At 52.5% G+C, this 19346-nt stretch overlaps 1 protein-coding gene across 1 annotated transcript in view; it reads left to right on the forward strand.

The window, feature by feature from the left end:
- The first annotated feature begins 2834 nt into the window (after positions 1 to 2834).
- The window catches only part of SEC14L1 (SEC14 like lipid binding 1), a 34189-nt gene continuing 17677 nt past the window's right edge, over positions 2835 to 19346 (forward strand). The window contains exons 1-3 of the mRNA XM_070395442.1: positions 2835 to 2961; positions 4098 to 4197; positions 5226 to 5318. Coding sequence (XP_070251543.1) covers positions 5256 to 5318 — 63 coding nt within the window. The 5' untranslated portion in view covers positions 2835 to 2961; positions 4098 to 4197; positions 5226 to 5255. The remainder of the gene's footprint in view (positions 2962 to 4097; positions 4198 to 5225; positions 5319 to 19346) is intronic.

Genomic DNA, 19346 nt, shown 5'->3' on the forward strand with positions numbered 1-19346 from the left:
CCTGGACTTCATCCCCGCGAGAGGGACATACATCTCCGTCTTATCAGGACACTTGTACTTTGGGGTTTTGGTCAATGGCGGCCAAAGGTGACCCAGTCCACTGTCCATTCCCCTCCATGCTGTACTACCCGGTGTGATGCCCTGCGCAGTATGGTGCGCAGGAGTTTCTTGTGGATTTTGGACACCTGCCCGATAAAACTATTTTAGAAACTATCAGACACACCATCACGTATACCTCTAAACAAGTGTTTCTTTCAAATTATCCACCTAGCGCCGCTGTTCATGTATCTCAATGATACGGCTACTGCTTGAGACACTTTCAAACGCTCTTTTTGTAATTACATCTTGATTTCCCCTCCTCAGTGGTGACAAACCATCTTTTTTTGTGTGAAAAACGTTTTATTATGGATAATTTCAAACATACACAAAAGTGGGCAGAATGATATACTGCACAACGACCAACTTAGGAGAAATCTTAGTTCATCTAGTCCTTCCCTTTTCCATTTGGATCACTTTGAAGCTAACCCTAGAGATCACATTTTTTCACTCAGGAATATTTCAGTTCATCCAAAAGGTGAGGCTTCTTGAAAAAATATTAGCCCACCTAAAATATTAATAGTAATTTCTTAATATTATATGATCAAATAGTATTTAAAATTTCCTAATGCATAATTTTTGTACTATTTTATTTGTTAAAATCAAGGTAGAAATAAAGTTCACATATTGGTTGATGCCTCAGGTGTGTTTTTCTTTAACATTTTTTTTTTAAAATATATATTTTATTGATTTTTTACAGAGAGGAAGGGAGAAAGATAGAGAGCTAGAAACATCAATGAGAGAGAAACATCAATCAGCTGCCTCCTGCACATCTCCCACTGGGGATGTGCCCGCAACCCAGGTACATGCCCTTGACCGGAATCGAACCCGGGACCCCTCAGTCCGCAAGCCGGCGCTCTATCCACTGAGCCAAACTGGTTTCGGCCTTTAACATTTTTTAAAAAATATATTTTATTGATTTTTTACAGCGAGGGAGAGGGATAGAGAGTTAGAAACATCGATGAGAGAGGAACATCGATCAGCTGCCTCCTGCATACCCCCCACTGGGGATGTGCCCGCAACCAAGGTACATGCCCTTGACCGGAATCGAACCTGGGACCCTTTGGTCCGCAGGCCGACGCTCTATCCACTGAGCCAAACCAGTCAGGGCTAACATTTTTTATTGAAGCAAACATAGGAAAAAAAGCATATGAACCTTATGTGTATGGCTCAATGAATTTCCCAATCTCTGTTACTCTCCCTTTGGAATTTACTTGGTCAAGAACATGTTTGTCCTATAGTTTTCCACGGCCCTTCTTGGCTGGTGGCCCATGGTTTCGTTTGGCATGTTCCTCGGTCTCTCTTCCCTGTAAATTGCTGGTTACATCCAGAGACTTATCAGATCAGCTCCGCTTTGGGCAAGACCATTGGTAGGTGCTGCTGTTGACTCCTAGCAGTGGGCTCATGGTTCCCGAGATGTCTCTTTCTGACAGCATCTTTTAAAAATATATATATTTTATTGATTTTTTACAGAGAGGAAGGGAGAGGGATAGAGAGTTAGAAACATCGATGAGAGAGAAACATCGATCAGCTGCCTCCTGCACACTCTCTACTGGGGATGTACCGGCAACCAAGGTACCTGCCCTTGACCGGAATCGAACGTGGGACCCATCAGTCCACAGGCCAACGCTCCACTGAGCCAAACCGGTCAGGGCCTGACAGCATCTTTTGAAGGTGGATGTGATGTTACCAATAGGCCAAAGCCAGGCCAAGCTGGCTGGTGAGCAGTGTGAGTGATCAAGCTGGAAAATGGTGGTTTGAGTTGAAAAGGTGTGATCAAGCCATGACTGACTTTCTTGTGAGGTTGGTGAACTGTCCCCCGAAGGAAATTCCAAAACAGTCCCCAAAACATCCTGTGCAGTAGCAGCAGCAAATGTACAGCCACCCAGGGTGACTAACGAGAACGGAACAACAGTGACATTGACGGAGAAATTGCACGTCGGTTATAGAACCAGCTTTGCTGTGGGGGCGGGCATCTGCGGTCCCTCTCTAGTCATTAGCTCCTCTCCAGGCCCCCACGTCACACCATGTGTCACACTTGTGCTGTGAAGTGGGAGCCGGGACCGCGCCTCTCCTGCTGAAATGCAGCCCTCAGCTCCCCGCAGGGCAGACCCTGGCTCTCGCCTCAGTCGCACCCCACAGCCTGGACGTATTGACGGGTTGCTGCTGGGTCCCACCCAGCCCCTCCCCAGCCCTGGCGTTTGCTTCATCGGCGAGAATGTGGGCAGGGCACTGCAGGGGAAGCCTGCCGCTGCTGAGCCGTCCACAAAAAATGAGGAAGCTCGAGGGGACCGGCAGCTCCGGCCGGCCGTCTGGGGGCAGGGGCTCGGAGCAGACGGGCGAGCCCGTCTTTTTGGAAACCATGCAGACTTCCCTATTCCGATTCAGCGGAACTGCTCTTCGCAAGAGCCCGCCACCCGCTTGGCGTTTCGCCCCGCCCCTCACCCCGGGCCCGCCCCCATGACGTGACTGGGCGGAGCCAGCGTCCTTCGGCGAGACCAGCCGAACTGCGGAGCCGACCCCGCTCGGAGCTCCTCCCACGCCCGCCGGCCCGGAGTTGGCGCCTGCGCACTCGGCCCGGCCGCGCTAGTCCCCACCCCCTCCCTAGCAACCGCGGCTACGCCCGCCTCCCCCGCCTCGGCCGCGTCCGCGCACGCGCGCCGCTTCCGGCCGCTCGGCCCCGCCCGCCCCGTCACCCGTAACAACCACTGGAGCCGCGCCACGCCCCGCCCGCTCCCGCCCACTCCCCCCGGAACCGGTGGCCGAGCTCCGGCCGCGGGCAGTGGAGCAGCGACGGCGCCGCGGAGCCGCCGAGATGAGCGCCTCCCGCCGCCCCGCGTCCTGGGCCCGGCCCTTCTGACAGAGGTAGGCGCGCGTCGCCGCGGCGGGTCCGAGAGCACCCCCGGCGCGGCCCCTCCGGCCGGCCGCCTCCGCGCCCGGCCCGCCCTTCCCGGCCCCCTCGGCTCCCCTCGGCTCCCCTCGGTCCGGGCCCTCGGCTCCTCTTAGCCCCTCTGGCCCCCCTGGGCCCCGAGCCGGCCCTCCTCCCGTCCCTGGCCCGCTACCCCTCGGCCCTCGCCGCCGTTCCCGTACCCGTCGCTGCCTCCCCGCCCCCACCCCGCCAGCCTGCCCACTCGGACACCCTCCTTGCGGGCAGCGCACCTCCCCGGTCGGCCGGGGCTGGGGGGCCCGCCGGAGCCGCAGCGCTGCGCCCCCTGCCCGGTGACCCAGGGCCCGGCCGCACCGCGAGCCTGCTCGGGACGGACCCCCTGGGTCTGGCCATTGGCTAATTCTTAGGGACCGATTGTCATGCAATAGAGGCTGCCGGGGCCTGGACGCCCTCGGCCGGGTAACTCCGATTCCCACGGAGGACGTTCCCCTGGACCGAGCATCCGACGCGGGGAACTGGCAGGAGCCTGTGAATTAGCAGGTTCCTCGGCGCGGCCCCTCGGGTCCCGCGGGGCAGTGGGTCCTGAGTGGGGGCACGGCGCCTCCACCGAGCACCCTGCTTTTCACGCCCCCCCCCCACCGCTTTTTACCCCCGACAGTCAGCCGCCTCCTTACCGGGAGGCGCCCTGAACTCACTTCCCCTGTTACATTTAAAAAGATGATGGGATCCCCCCTGCTGTGCACCCACTAAATGGAACGGGGGTCCCAGCATCGGAGAGAAACGACGCTTCCAGCCGAGCGTGGCTCTGAGTCTCATGATTGTAGAACTGGACGTCTTTCAAGGTTATCTCACCCGAAATCGCATCTTACCGAGGCGACCGGGTCCGAGGGAAGTCACGTGACTTGCCCGAGGTCGCCGCCGATCATCCTGAGCCGTTTTCAGGCTGTGGTCAGGGAGTGCGTGCCCTTTCCCACCGTCACCGCCTCACCGGCGAGGGATGCTGAGCAGAGGACCCGGGAAGCCCGGACCTGCCTGGCGGTAGCGCTGCCCACAGAGTCCCGGCGCAGCCTGTCTTTGTGATTGTGTTGTGTTGTGTTGTGTTGTTCGCATCTAGACTTCGGGCTCCTGGAGGATAGTCCACGTCTACTCTTGAGGATCCTCTCCCCGGACTCGGCGCACAGCAACACCCTTAATGATCATCCTCTGCAGGGCAGGTAGGCTCTTGGGATGTATTTTTCTTTCTCACGTTTAAATGAGGGGGTGGGGGGGTGGGGGGGGGGAGTACAGTGTGTTTTCAGAAAAACCCCTGTGGGCGGGGTCAGGAGCGTGAATTCCTTGCCGAGGGAAGGAGGCGCCAGCATTGAATTGATTGCTTACCGATATTACAGCTGTTTGAGGCTGGACACCTTCAGAGGAGCCTGTGGCCAGAGTTCTGGGTGGCGCTGCCATTGGAAGACAGGTGTCTGAAATGGTGCCTGTGCGCTTCCAAAGGGGGGGTGGGCCAGTTTCCTTTGAAGCTAGCTTTTTTTTTTTTTTTTTAAAAGAATATATTTTTATTGATTTCAGAGAGAGGAAGAGAAGGATAAAAACCCCAGTGATGAGAGAGAATCATTGATGTGCTGCCTCCTGCACGCCCCCTATTGGGGATAGAGCCCACAACCCAGGCATGTGCCCTGACCAGGAATCAAAGTGTGACCTCCTGGTTCATGAGTCCATGCCCAGCCATTGAGCCACACTGGCCAGGCCGAAGCCAGCTTTTGAGGAGTAGTCAGTCCATAATTTGAGATAACAGTGGTATTCCACCCCCCCCCCCTTTGTTCCCACTTTTAAATTTCTGTGTGGCCCTGCACTTAATATCTTACAGTGCCACCATTTTTACTTGGCTTCTAGTAGAAGTTGTCTAGGAGAAAACAATTCAGGAGCTGTTTGTATTGTTATCAGAATAATCAGATAGTAACGTTTCACTGCTGGAAAGGACTCTAACCCAGGGCTGCCCTGGGAAAGGCCCAGCAAGGCGGCTAGAGGCCTTCAGGCCAGGGCTGTTCCCCTCATTTTACTTGGGCTTCCCTCTCCCTCGCTCACTGTCCATTGCCTTCCCCTGCCCTTGGTGTCACCTTGGATTTCTGTGTGCATGGAGTTATGACCTGCTGTGGTTCCTTCCTACCCTCAGAGTGTAGTGTGATGTCCAAATCCAGGCTCAGTCTTTCCCATCCTGGCTATTTTTCACGTTTGTATTTTGCAGGTGTGAGAAGATTGCAGGTACATTACAATCATGGTGCAGAAATACCAGTCCCCCGTGAGGGTGTACAAACACCCCTTCGAGCTGATTATGGCCGTGAGTACTGCACTTGTCAGTTTCCTCTCTGGTTTCTTATGTTTTTTAAGTGTTTGGATTTGATGATCTATAAACGGATTTGTTGTTTGTCTCCATTGCTCCCTTTGTACTTTGTGTTTTATGCTTATGAACTGTATCTAGATTCTGTGAGATGTTTTTAAACTCTAAGTCTCTGGAAATCAAAATCTGCACGATTGTTTTTCAGACACGCCCCTCAGGGTAACGTCTGAATTTGAGTTGGTTCTCCCTTTGGAAACACAGAAGTGGGATTCTGACTAAACGCTTCTTCCTCTGGGTTTTGCTCTGTTTTTTGTTTGTTAAAGTGGAACAAGGATTCGGAGAGGGTTTCCCCCTCCGCTGCCCTTTCGGAAGAGCGCTGTGGTCATGGGTGAATTCTTTTACCTGCAACCGAGCACCATATGATGGAGTTGAATCGACATTATTCTGATTCCTCTGCTGAATTAGTGTTTGTCCCTAGTATCAAGTTTATGAGTCATATTAGAATTCCAACAATGGGGTTACTAGTCTTTGTGATTTACCTGAAGAGTGTGGCTGAAAATAAACATTTCGCTAGATGCAAAAAAACGCAGACCATTTCCAGTGCTTTCAGATCACTGTAGGTGTTCCTGCCCTTCTGTTCAGTGTTGCTGTTAAGGTCTAACACGCACACAGGAAATGCTTCTGGCCTGAACATGTGCTCTGAGGACCGTGTGAGCTTAAACCAAGGTCGGAACCACGGCATACCAGCCCCCTGATAAGCCCCACTGGGTCTCTCTCAGCCCCCCTCCCCCACCCCCCCACTGCAAGCACTCATCGAAAGTCAGGTGTTTAAGCTCCTCGATTCTGTTCTGCGTCGTCAGTGAGGTTTATCCAGATCAACCCAGTTTTGAAAAACAAAAATTCAAGCCCTCTCAAGGGAATAATTTAGGGTTAGGGAGTGAGATACCGTTTACTCGGCGTGAAGTGGTCACTGGTAGGTGTACAGTTTGATCAGTTTTGACAACAGAGTGGCCACACCTCTGCCAGGATCAGACCCTTTGCACCCGTTTATTCCCCCAGGAAGTGCCCTTGGGCCCCTCTGCCAGGTGTGAGGCTTTTGTTTGCTTCTCTTCTGGTCTGATTTTAGCTCCGTGTTGCCCTTAAGGGCCAGAGCTGTGCAGTGTTTATGGCAGCAGATTATTGAATGGCTCACTTCCTGCTTGCAGGTCTGTGTGCTGGTTTAGCTTTTGGTTGTAAGAGCAAAGAACCCACTCGAGGGAGCTCCAGGAGGAAGAGGAGGGGGGATGGGGAAGGGGAAGGGAGGGGAGGGAGGAGGGGGGCAGGATTGTTAGGCTGGTGATAGGAATGGTGCGGAAATGCAGGAATGCGAGCTGGGGGGGGGTTCCTGCAGTGCTGGGGCCTCAGCAACTGTCTCCCTGGAACTTCACCCGCCGTGGGCCTCTGTGTGCGGAGCCTCTCCCCACCACCAGCTGCTGCTCTGCCCACTCCGAGTGCTCCCTCCCCTGGGTGTCAGCCCACGTGCTGTGTCAGCTGCTCCAACCCTGCGGCCCCCATGCCGTGCTGTGGCCTTCCTTGCTGCCTTCTTTCAGTTTCTGAGTGGCCATTGCTTGTCATGCTTCCTAGTTGAGATTCTAGTGAGACTTGGCCTGGTCATCTTCCCCTGGACCGAGGCAGGGACCCAGGTCACTGGCTGCTTCTCACATCTTCTGTCCTGCAGGTCACCCTGCATTCTTCTGCAGACACTGTTTCCATTGGCCAGCCCTGTTCCAGCCATCTGTGCGCTGGCGTAACCTTCTGAACGCCTTCGCTGCTGCTTCAAGGTCCTCCGTGTCCTACCCTCTCTGCCCAACCTTATTTCACATATTATGCAAAGTTGGCAACACGGACACTAAAGTCTTCTCTGTGCTGGTTTGCCACTCACAATGTCATCTCCTGCCCGCCCCTCTCTTTTGATACTTCCTTCCTGTCTTCCGTGTTTGCCTTTCCCCATCTGTCTCTGGGAATCTTTTTTTTTTCTTAATCTTCACCCAATGATATTTTTTCTATTGATTTTCTAGAGAGAGTGGAAGGGGGGAGGGGAGAGACAGAGAGGGAGAAACACCGATGTGAGAGACACATCGATGATCAGTTGCCTCCTGCATGTGCTCCTGACTGGAATTGAACCCAAGACCCTTCCGTCTGCAGGCTGATGCTCCAACCACTGAGCTAACCGGCCAGGGCAGTCTGGGAATCTTAGTCTTCCTGACCCACCCCTTCCCTGCACCCTGAGAGGCCTCACGCTTCCCTCTGTGCCTCAGTGTAGGCAGCGTTGTCCTTTTACTTGTTAGTGGAGTTTCTTTTTTCTCAGAGGTTCCTGGCTTTCTTTCTTACACCTTTATAAATTATGCAAAACCCTGTTGACAGATACCATAACAGTAGGTTAAGCGATGTACTTCTATAGGTTGAATAACCAAAAAGACTATTTGCCAGTGTACCGTTGATTAAATGGCCCCAAGAAAGCGTGCCTTGTTGCTCTTTTCATTCTCTGGTTTTATTTTTGTTTGTTTCATTATCCGGTGCGATTTTGAGTTGCCAACAGGGTATAACATATTTTCTCCCCAATGGAACTGGGTCCCTTATTTATAGTTACTTTTAACCACTTTGCCAGTCCTGATGTGTATGCAGAAAGCACCCAAGGAGTTTATTGGCAGGTCTGACGCGGAGGCTCCTTATAGCGGCTGCGGGCGGGCGTGGGGCAGCCTGGCCTGGGGCTGGGAGCCCGAGGTGCTGCTCAGGCAGCCAGTGCTTTGTGCCTCGTCCGTCCGTCCGTCCGTCCGTCCGTCCGTCCGTCAGAGGCCCGATGGGGATGTGGGCTGGTGTGGAGGCTCCCACTCAAGTTCACTGAAGAGGAGGTCCTGGTGGCCACTGTTATCATTGGTCCTTCTTTCTTGGTTTTTAACCTGTACAAGAGTGAAGCAGACAGTTCCGTATATTTCTCCTGGAATAATTTTACATGTTGTAACAATGCTTATGATGCATTATAATCCTCGAGAGGTACATTTTGATGTTAGGGCTGCTAGCCTTTATTTTTTAGGAAAGTCTTTATGTGTATGTCATTAGCGCTGCATGTAAGATGGTTGCTATATGTATCTTGAGATGTGCTCAGCCCCCTCTCCACTCAGAAGGCTGCCATCTGTCCCTCTGAGATCTCCCGCCGGGCTGGGCGGCAGAGTCCACCAGGCACAGTGAGCCTCAGCTCTGGACGCCGTTCTCACCACCCGTTCTCTCTCGGCTGCTGCCCCAGGCGCTCTAATTGGAAATCTGAACATGCCACTTGCTAGTTGAAAATTCCTAAGTGGCTGCACCTCACCTTGAAGAAGTTCAGGTTCTTGAGCGTGGTCCCCAGAGCCCTTCCCATCTGTCCCCTCCTTTCTCTATTGCTCATGGCGCATGTAGGCCCCACACCCGCGCCACACCTCGCTCTTGGGGTCCGGGCAGTGTCCGAAGGTCACCTGTACACCAGCCTGCGGGATCCCTTTCCCTCTTGCTCGCCTGTCTGTCTGGCTGCTCAGGTGAACTGGCCGGGTTCCCTTCTAGTTGGAGTCCCGCTCTGTGCACCGCTGCTCACTGTCACCGCACTGCTCACTGTGCCTTGCCCTGGTCGCTGGGCTTTCTGGCTTCCCCTGCGGGCAGGTGTCTTGATGGTGCGAATCCAACCATCTTGCTTTTTATCCTGAGCACATAGGAAGCCCCCAGAAATAGATTTGAGTACCGACTAAAGGATCCTCGGAATGTCCCCATGGAAACCAAGTCCCATCCCCTCCCCAGCCCCTGGCGAACACCTCCCCTTCTCTACCTGGTCTCTGAATATGACGTGACTGTTCCCTCTGGGAGTGGCATCATATACAGTATTTGTCCTTGGTGACTTGCTTCCTTCACTCCGCACGGTGCCTTCAGTTATGTGGCAGTGCGTGTCAGAATTCCTTTTTAAGGCTGAATAGTTTATTTCACGTACAGACTACATTTTGTTTATTCATCCATCAGTGGACACTTGGGTTGCTTCCACTTGGGGCCATTATGTTTATTGTACAGTTTTAACATCTAGGTTTTAACTATAATGTCAACCAAAAATAATTGCGTACCTCTTTAGGTTTTTTTTTTTTTTTTAAATATATTTTTATTGATTTTTTACAGAGAGGAAGGGAGAGAGATAGAGAGTTAGAAACATCGATGAGAGAGAAACATCGATCAGCTGCCTCCCGCACATCTCCCACTGGGGATGTGCCCGCAACCCAGGTACATGCCCTTGACCGGAATCGAACCTGGGACCTTTCAGTCCGCAGGCCGACGCTCTATCCACTGAGCCAAACCGGTTTCGGCTCTTTAGGTTTTTTATTTGTCTTTTATATTTGATAGATTCCAGATCTAAAAGACAAGTTCCCAAGGAATTCACTCACTGTACCTTATTCCATGCAGTCTAAAGATATCTTTAATTTACATCTCATGATTGCCATGCTGTTAGTTTCTTAGCAAAGGAAGACCAGCAGCTAAAAGCAGGTAGAGGATGAGCTAGTGGTGACCGCTGGGCGCAGAGGGTGGGCCCCTGGGGCAGGGGAAGGAGAAGTAGACGCTTCAGGGCCTGTGCGGCACAGCTCGTGCGTGAGGCGTGGAACCAATAGGACGTGATGGATATCTTCCTGATGGGTGACACCAGCGCCTGCTCGCAGCCCCCTGACGAGGCAGTTCTATTCTGGCTCACGAAGCCAGATCGTATTTCCATCGCTCATCCCGTTCCTGTGTGTGGGCAAACACACGGCAGCTGTGAAGCTGGCAGCTGCGCTGCCCGGACACCACGTGCTCTTCTGAAGTTGCAGTTTATTTTTCACGCTCCGGGAAGGAAGACGCGCTCTTCCCAGTCCCCCGGGTCGGCAGAGGAGTGCGAAGCTGCTGTTTGTTGTCACGTAAAGTTTGCTCTTTATTAGACAAAAAATCGTATGGAAAATCAGGGCTTGTTGTGGATCCCGTTGGATCATGAGTCAGTCATGTGATTGCTTTAAAGACACAATTAAGCCCGTGAAAAACGATGAGAAGAGAGACCTTTCCTAGTACTGCAGATGCTCTTGTTTGCCTGGGGCTTTAAGAAACTGGCCAGTGAAACATTTGACCTTCCAGGCTTATTGACAGAAATAAGATATCTTAAGTATCTACTTAGAGATGTGGGTACTTCTAGTTTTTCCAGCTTGTATCCTTGAATTCTCTGACAGGGATGGGGGAATACTTTTATTTTGACCATCGAAAAAATACGTATTGCCCTAGCTGGTTTGGCTCAGTGGATAGAGCATTGGCCTGCGGACTGAAGAGTCCCAGGTTCGATTCCTATCAGGGCACATGCTTGGGTTTCGGGCTCGATCCCCCGTAGGGTGTGTGCAGGAGGCAGCCAATCATTGGTTCACTCTCATCATTGATGTTTCTATCTCTCTCTCCCTCTCCCTTCCTCTCTGAAATCAATAAAAACATAGTTAAAAAATACGTAGACACGTGGAGATAGCTGGATGCTGTCAGACAGTATGCGGTTTGTGTGTATGTTTATTTTTGGGGCACCAAATGATACTACTTTAACAGTTGGAAGCAAATTCGAGAAGAGTGGAGGTGGAACTAATATGTAAAAGGTGTGCTGGAGCCAGGTGTAGGCTAAGTTTCTTACACAGGAGCGGACAGACAAAGGTTTAATGGAGAGAAGCAGTGGGCGGGGAGTCAGCAGCCACCTCTCGGGCCTGGGGGGGGGGGCGGCGCAGCTGCGCCGGCCCATCATTTCCTCTTCATGCTGAGCGCCGATGGCGGCCACGAGGTCATCCTTCCCATTGAATGTGCCGCTAGTTTGGTTTGACCGTTGTATGAGTTTTCCCCGACTTTGTACATATTTGAGTAAAATTATAATAAAAACAACTGGTCAACTCTGAAGGATCACGGAACCTGTGCTCTTTTGAAAGGGGTTGTACTGCAGGCTGAGTGAGCAGTTTCTCCGAGTTAGAGATTTTGCTTGCTTTGATTAACCCCAGTCAGCCAGGCCCTCCGATCGGGTTTTGTTTGGAACCCAACCAGAGGCCGGGGAAGAGATAAAGGTTCTTGTGTTACTCTCTCTGCTTCTCCTGAGCGGCTGGTTGGCTCAGCTGTCTCAGTGGGCGTCCCTCCTTACAGTGAACCCGTAGTGATAGTCTTAATGTTACTTTAATTGAGTTTTGATGGGGAGGCTGAGGAGAGGGTGTCTGTTCCCAACTTCTGGGTCTGACGGATGTGCGGGATTAACACAGTGCAGCTTCCCGACTGCTCTGTCGCCCCCCGTGGGAAGGGGAGGAAATGCCCTTCTGTGTTTTCCGTTCTCCGGGTCATGCTGTTTCCCATGAAGGAGATTTTAGAGCCCTTTGTCTCCTGTCTTGAACAGGTTAGAACGTTCACAGCAACTGAGTTTGAGAATGTTGGCCGTGTCCACAGGAAGCAGAGCAGGGCTGGGTGCCGTGGGGAAATGATCTGACACAGGTTCTCCTGCAGGGTCCCACCTCCGGAGGGTGTGCTGGGCTCCCAGCCGGGCCCAGTGCAGGGGCAGCCGCACGCACCACCTCCGTGGGCTCTGCTCTCGCCCAGCGGGAGGCCATGGGAGGCCTGGTGGCCGGGGCCCTGGGGACGGGTCCTGCTGAGGAGCCACCATTCAGGAGACACTTGAAGAACATCTGAAGGTCTGAGGAGCACGGCGAGCGTCCCGGTTCCCGCTCACACTGGCTGGGCAGGCTTCTCCCCGCTGTCCTGAGTCACAGTCCACAGACAGCGCGGGGCAGTGTGAGGGGTGCAACACGATGCTGTGACAGGTGAAATGAGCGCCACAAATTAGTTCACATCCGTCACCCCACGGAGTTACACTTTTTTTCTTAGGATGATAACTTTTAAGTTAGTCTCTTAGCAACTTGACAGTGAATGTACGGAACAGTATTGTTCGCTGGTCACATGCTGTCCCTGACATCTCCAGGACCTACTTATCTTCCGACTGGCAGCTTGTCTTATCTATTTGACAAATGAGACAGGCTTCAGGTGCTGGCCAGGGACCGGCCCCGCCTGGCTGCCTCACCTGCTCTCGGTGCAGACTGCCCGGGTCCCACAGCTCGGAGCTGCCATGGGTCTGCACAGCCTGCCCGCGGCCGCCCACCTCCAGACAAACCGGCTTGCCAGGCAGCCAGCAGCACCCAGCCCGGCTTCCCTAGCTCCGGAGGCCCGCTGCAGTCCTTGCTGTACCCCTCCCCGTGGTCTCCCGCCTCCCTGGCCCTCTGGTCTCTGACCTGGTGCCCTGCGGGGAGTAGACTTCCCCCAGACTCCATCCTTGGTGGCCCACGGAGTGGCTGGTGGTGGCCCTGGCATTCAAGTCGAGGCCTGTTAACGCTCAGACTCTCCCGTGGCGCTGCTCTTCCCCTGGCTGTGTCTTACTTAGCCTAAGTGACAGGCCTCCAGGGCGGGGAGGGGGGACGCTAGGGAACACGGGGCACTGGAGGGCTGGGAGGCACCAGGGAAGTCAGAGGAGCTGTGCGCGGAACTGGCAGGGTGTGCGGGGCTGTCTCTGGTGAGAGTGATGTGAGAGAAGGAGAGGGCTTTGTCCTGGGAACAGTGGCTGAGCCCCCAGGCCTGTGGGAACCAGGCCGGTGTTTACATTCATTCAGACCCGGACTGAGCTGAGCGATTGGTTTCCTGCGTGAGCTCTTGCCCTTCCGAGTGTATTGTGTTTCCTCGTTCTGTGGAAAACGTGAATACCATGAGCATCAAGCTGGCCGGGCCGCTGTAACCCTAGCCTTTCCCAGGACGCCTTGTCATTCGGCCTCCCCGCCCGCCCTCTCAGGAGCTCTCCCAGCCCGGCATCTGCAGGTCACGGCTGCTCCAGCGCCAGCAGTTACATAACGCGCAGTCCATGTATTTCCTTCCTGTTACAAGGGGGATAGTTTACTCTTAACACCTGAATTGAAATAGGGTCATTTCTATCTTTACCTTCTTTTTCTTTTCCTTAGAGAAGGAAAGAGACCTATATGATATTATTTATAACTACTTCCTTTTTTTAAAAGTTGCTAATAATAAACAAAATAACTGGTTTCCAACAAAGCCTCATCGTGTGTTTTTAGGGCCATAGGGAATACAATTATCATTTTAGTCTGGTGAACACATGTGTTTTGGGGTGCATTTTCAAAGTAGAGTAAAAAAGATGAAATGAGAAGTGTTCCTTTCTAAAGCTGTTCGCGTGAGAAAGGTTCCCGTTCTGTGCTTCTGCGTCGCCGCCTTGCTTCCTGCTGTTAGTTGGCAGTGTCTCTACCCAGCACTTGCCCCTTTTTACTCTGAGACGTTCATGTGCAACATGGAACAGTAGCCACTTTGTTTTTAATCCTGACCTGAGGATATTTTTTCCATTGATTTTTAGAGAGAGTGGAAGGGAGGGAGAGGAAGAGGGAGAGGCAGAGGGAGAAAGAAACATGGATATGAGAGAGTCACATCGATTGGTTGCCCCTGCATGTACCCCAACCCGGGCCAGGGATCAAACCTGCAACTCAAGTATGTGCCCTTGACCAGAATCAGTGCGTGGGCTGGTGTTCTAACCACTGGTCCACATTGGCCAGGGCCACCCCACAATTCTTCCTGCCTTGTACTTTTCCTACGCACCCTAACAGACCTCTGCCCCCGGGCGACCATGGACTTGCTGGTAGATGCATTAGTTTCTCCTGGGATTTCACAGAAATAGAAGCATATGCTTCTTCCTTTGCCTCATCTCTTTGATTCACCATATTATCTTGGACTCATTCATGTGTGCATGAATAAATAGTTCATTACAATGTATTGCTAACGAGTGTTCTATTGGTGGGACATACCATGATTTGTTTATTTATATATATTGCAGCAGAAAACATTGCCATTTTTAAAAAGGTGGTACTTTTTTATTTCGTAGTACTTTTCTAAGATTTTGGATTTGTTAGAATCGAGTAAAGCCTATAATTTATTTTTAAATCTGTATTAATATGTGTAAACTAGAAAATAAAGAGATACTTCTCAGGCTGTCAGAAAAAAAAAAGGAAAGAAAAGCAGTTACTAAAGTTACATTCCAGAGAAACTATATGCCACCAAATTCAATAAACGAAAAGAAATGTAAAAAAAAAAAAAAGTGATATTCCAGGCAGAGGACAAACCTAGATCTGTGAATCTTGGAACCAAGACAGTGGAGGGATAAGTAGGTGAAGTTGGGGGAGAGTTGAGGAGGAAGGGAGTTGGGGTGGGGGCTTCCAGAGGCAGAGTGGGGGCTGGGGCCTGATGGTGGTGCCGCTGCCTCCGGAAGGTCTCCCGAGAGCCTTCCCTCGGGGAGCTGTCCTTGGGGACGGGACACGTGCTTACCGGCAAGTTCGCTGTGGGGGCGCGGGGCTCAGAGCCCGCTTGCTTTTTTACAGATTTACTTTGCCAGAAGCTTCTAACCGGGTGCAGCCTTCTATTCTGCATACAGACAAAAGGCTTTCAACAGCAGAGTCTGTGGATGAAACAGACTTGAAACTCCTGCCGTGTAATTAGTTTATCCGTGAGGATCAGCGACTCTGGGTTTTAGAAGAATTTATCTTAAGGCGTGTTCAGGGCATCTGCCCCCACAGCCAGGCCCCCGACATTCTTCTAAGGACAGGAGTTAGGACGAAGGTATGTGGTTGTCGGGTCAGAATGTTGGTTACAGAATCAAGTTATTCCTTGTGAGTCAGTCGAGAATATCAGAGCACCTTTTTGAACTTGAAGTGTGGCCAGTGACGCTAGGGAACGGAATTTTAATGGCTCCTTTTAACTAAATTTAAATAGCTGCTGGTTTAGACGCAGGAGCCATCTGCTCTCGAGTGGAAGAGTGGGCGCGCTCCTCCCTGCTTGCAGTCAGGTTCTCGTCCCCTCCTCCCCACTTCTTTTTGGGGTTCATGTCCACGGTCAGATTTGTGTCTAAGAGTGCATTGGTGGGGTCCCTGCTGTATAACGGAGAACAATTTAGTTAAATACAAATATGTTAAGTGACAATCTGTAGGCTGTATGGCTCTTTCTGTTCATATAAGGGTTTTTGTGCCTCACAGTTTTGACTGCTTGGCATCTGAAATAACTTGCATTTTTGTGAGAAAATAATTCAGTGGAACCCACTGCGGTTAATCCGTGCGATCAGGAGAGGACACTGTGACCTGCGGCCTGGTTTTGGGCTCGGGTAACAGTGGCCTTGCCATTTGGAATGGTTGGGGGAGATTCAGGCTAGTCATGACGTGAAGTGTATGAAGTTCAAGCATCAATGCTGTGAAGATGGTGCTAGCGGGCCCGGCTTTCTCCCTGGCTCGCTGGGTTTCTGAGGCTGCCCTGTCCTAGGAAGGCAGACTTGAGTGTTGTGACTGAGCCCATCTGGCCACAAAGCTGAAATGCTCACCGCCTGGCCCTTCGCTTACAGAAGAAGGTCACCCACCTCTCGGGTTTTTAAAGGCCTTTCTGCAGAAACGGGAAGTTTACTGGAACGCCGGCCCCTCTGCTTCAGTAGGAAGTGTGCCAGCAGAGGGTGACGGAGGGGGCTGGGGGCACTGGTGGGGAGTTTGGATGATGCACCTGTAGGCAGAGGGGTTTCTGGGTTCAGGCGTTCAGTTCAGAGCACTGCGTTCCCAGGCGCCAGAGCACCAAGGAGCTGAGGAAACACGGTGACGCTCGGCATTTCCTGGACACCGGCAGCTCCCAGTTCGTCGCCTTTGCACGAGTGCGTCGCTGTGTGCCTTGGGGGGGGTGTCCTGTGTCTGTGAAGCCGGGCTTGGGTGTCGCTGTGCAGCAGCACTTGAGGGAACGGGGCAGCAGCAATGCCCGGGCGTTGGCCCTGGCACACCCTGGAGAAGTGACCGAGGTGCTGACGTTCGGAAACCTCCGGCGTGGCAGCACGCGGCAGTGCTCAGGGCACTGTCCTCTCGCCAGTCACCAGTGTCACCAGCAGCCCGAGAGCAGGGCGCCCAGGCAGGTCAGAGAGGGCACCCGCGAGACCTTTCCCAAACGGGCCCAGTTGAACCGCGTGGGCCTGGGCTGCTCGTCTGAAGGAAACTTAGAAAACTCGCCGGCAGCCTCTCACGTGGCGCTGACAGGCCTGCAGGGGTCTGGCCTGGAAATCGAAGACCTTAGTTGCTCCTAGTCTCATGCTCGTGTGAAAATAGCCAGGCCGACTGGGTTGTCAGTACGTATTTGGATGAATAAGGCTTATCATGACTAACTGGATTTTAATTTTTCCTTTAAAGGGCTCAAATTTATACAAATTTTAATTTTTATGAATAGCTCATGAACACATTTGTGCAAAAACAGCAGGGATTGGGACCTCAGTTTAGGAGTGGACTGCATAGAGGTTTCTCTGAGAGAAGGGGGGATCGAGCCCACGGAGCACTGAATGGTGGGAACATGAGCGCCGGGGCCTGGTCCCTGGGTGGCTGTCACTCTGACATCTAGAATGAGCCTCGGGCGCACAGGCTCTGTGTCCGCAGCGGACCCAGGTGCCCGAAGCTGTTCATGGAGCAGCTGCAGCTCCAGCCAGCATCCCGTCCTTGGACGGTCTGGGCGGCTTCTCTGGAGCTCGGCCCTGCTTCACTCCCGTTTGGTTTTGCTCAGGTTCCTCCCCCAAGACGGTCCCCTCCTCCCGGGGCTGCTTCTCCGCCGCGGCCGCTCCTCAGGCCCTGGGAGGACGCCCTTCCTCAGCAGGGCCTTCGGCGCCAGCACCAAGGGATTGCCCCGAGGTCCTGAGCATTTTCTCGTCAGTGCATTCTAGAAGGTTCCGCCTCCTCGGTCTTCTCCCTTGTCCTCTACAGAGAAAGCTGTTTACGTCTTGCCTCTGCACAGCCCATTCCTGTGCCTTCCACTTTTGCATTCTCTAGAGCCCAGCACAGTGTCTGCATATGGCGCGCCCTCTGCATCCATCTGTAATTTTTAAAAATATATTTTTATTGATTTCAGAGAGGAAGGGAGAGGGAGAGAGAGGGAGAGAGGGAGAGAAACATCAACCATGAGAGAGAATCATTGATTGGCTGCCTCCTAAATCCCCCCTACTGGGGATCGAGCCTCAACCCGGGCATGTGCCCTTGACCGAAATCAAACCCGGGACCCTTCAGTCCACAGGCAGACACTCTGTCCGCTGAGCCAAACCGGCCAGGGCTCTGTCTGTAATTTTGATTGTGAATGAATTACAGAATTTTAGCTCTGAGGGACTTTGGTCAATTTACCACATTTGCTTGATATATTGTGTTTTGGGATTTTTTTTTCGAGCCACTGGCAACTTCTAAGAGAGACAAGGCATATTTCGTGTTTTCGTGTATGGATTTTCCAGAGCAAAACCAGAATTGCTCATAAGTGAGTCGACAGCCAGGCCTACTGCCATAGCCATCCAGGTGGGTACATGGAAAGCAGCTGGCTTAGCTGGTTGGCTAAATTGGATGTGAACATAGTTCAATTTAAAGGAAGGTTCTTTACATGGAATTTCTTTTAAATGGGTTTTCCTGGCAGGATGCAATATTAAGTTCATTAGTTCTCAAGTTAAAATGTCTTCGCTAAAATATGGTTTTCTTTCGCACAGTACAAGCTTTTAATGTCAAAACTGCATTCAGAGGTTGACGAAAAAGCTGAAGGCACTGTTGCCAAGCTCCCAAATTGCAGGTTCAGAATCCCTTTTGAAAGACGAAGAGTGGGCGAAGAAGGTGGGAGGAAGCCGAGTTACCCAGAAGGCAGCTCTCCTCTGGGGGCCGGTGGCGGAGGCCCTGGTCTTGTCTCGTTACTGGAACACTTGCTGCGTTGCCCAGAGAGACTGACAAATGGCTACAAGAGTTATCGCTCTCACAGAAGTCATGTTTCCTTTTCAGAGGAGACATCACAGACCATTTCGCCCTCCGCCAGATCACTTCTGGGAGAGTTCATTGTGTTTGGCATTTTCTTGATTTCATAAATGTGAGTGTGACGAGCAAATGACCTGGTGACATTGCAGATAATTGGTGGGAAAGGAGACACTTGGAAATGAGGGCCGCTCTTCTGAGCGTGGACAGGAGGCGCCTCCTGGGGGTTCTTCGTGCGGAGGGAGAGTGGGAGGCTGCGGGGTGGGCTCTGCGGCCCAGGCAGGGTTTGAAGATAGGGGAGCTTCTCCTAGAAACTGTGCGCTTTCGTTCCGTCGCCTGCACGGGTGGCGCCCAGTGAACTAGTCCGGTACCTGTGTGTATTTCCCACGAGTTTGGATGAATTATATATAGGGCAAGTCTTTCTTTCTTTAATTAAATAGTTTGTTCCAAGATAATTGTAGGTTCACAGTACACGAGCATTGTTCACAAGCAGGAATACGGAGAGGCCCACGCTCCCCCCCCCCCCCCCCCCCCCGGCCCCCCCGCCTCAGTGGAAGCATCTGGAGAAGCCCAGCACATCTCCACAACCAGGGCACTGGCGTAGGTGCCATCAAGATGCAGAGCCCTTCCCACCTGCGCCCCGCTGCCCTGTTACAGTCACGCCCGCCGCCCCCCCCCCCCCCCCCCCCCCCCCGTCCCGCCTTCACCCTGGCAGCCACCAGTATGTTCTCTGTTGCTATAATTTTATCACTTCAAGAATGTTACAAAAATGTTTAAAGCTGTGATCCATTTTGCCCTCGGCGGTTTGGCTCAGTGGATAGAGCCTTGGCCTAAAGACCAAAGGATCCTGGGTTCGATTCCGGTCAAGGGCACATACCTTGGTTACAGGCTCCTCCCCGGCCCGGGCCCTTACCTCGATGTTTCTGTCTGTCTTTCCCTCTCTCTTCTCCACACACACACACACACACACACACACACACAGAAATCTGTGATCCATTTTGAGTTAATTTTTATAGTTTCGGTGGAGGCCTGTTTTTTGCCTCTGGGTGTGCCGTTTCTCCAGTGATTTGTTGAAAGGCTAGGCTTCCTCCGTTGGATTGCTGTGCACCTTTGTCAAAAGTCATTCGGGCCTGTTCGTGTGGGTTAGTTTATGGCTGTCCGCTCTGTCCATTGAGCTGCG

Source organism: Myotis yumanensis, unplaced genomic scaffold, assembly GCF_028538775.1.
Source record: "Myotis yumanensis isolate MYYU_CA2020_CCGP unplaced genomic scaffold, mMyoYum1.0.hap1 SCAF_16, whole genome shotgun sequence".
In the NCBI taxonomy this organism is placed as follows: Eukaryota; Metazoa; Chordata; class Mammalia; order Chiroptera; family Vespertilionidae; genus Myotis; species Myotis yumanensis.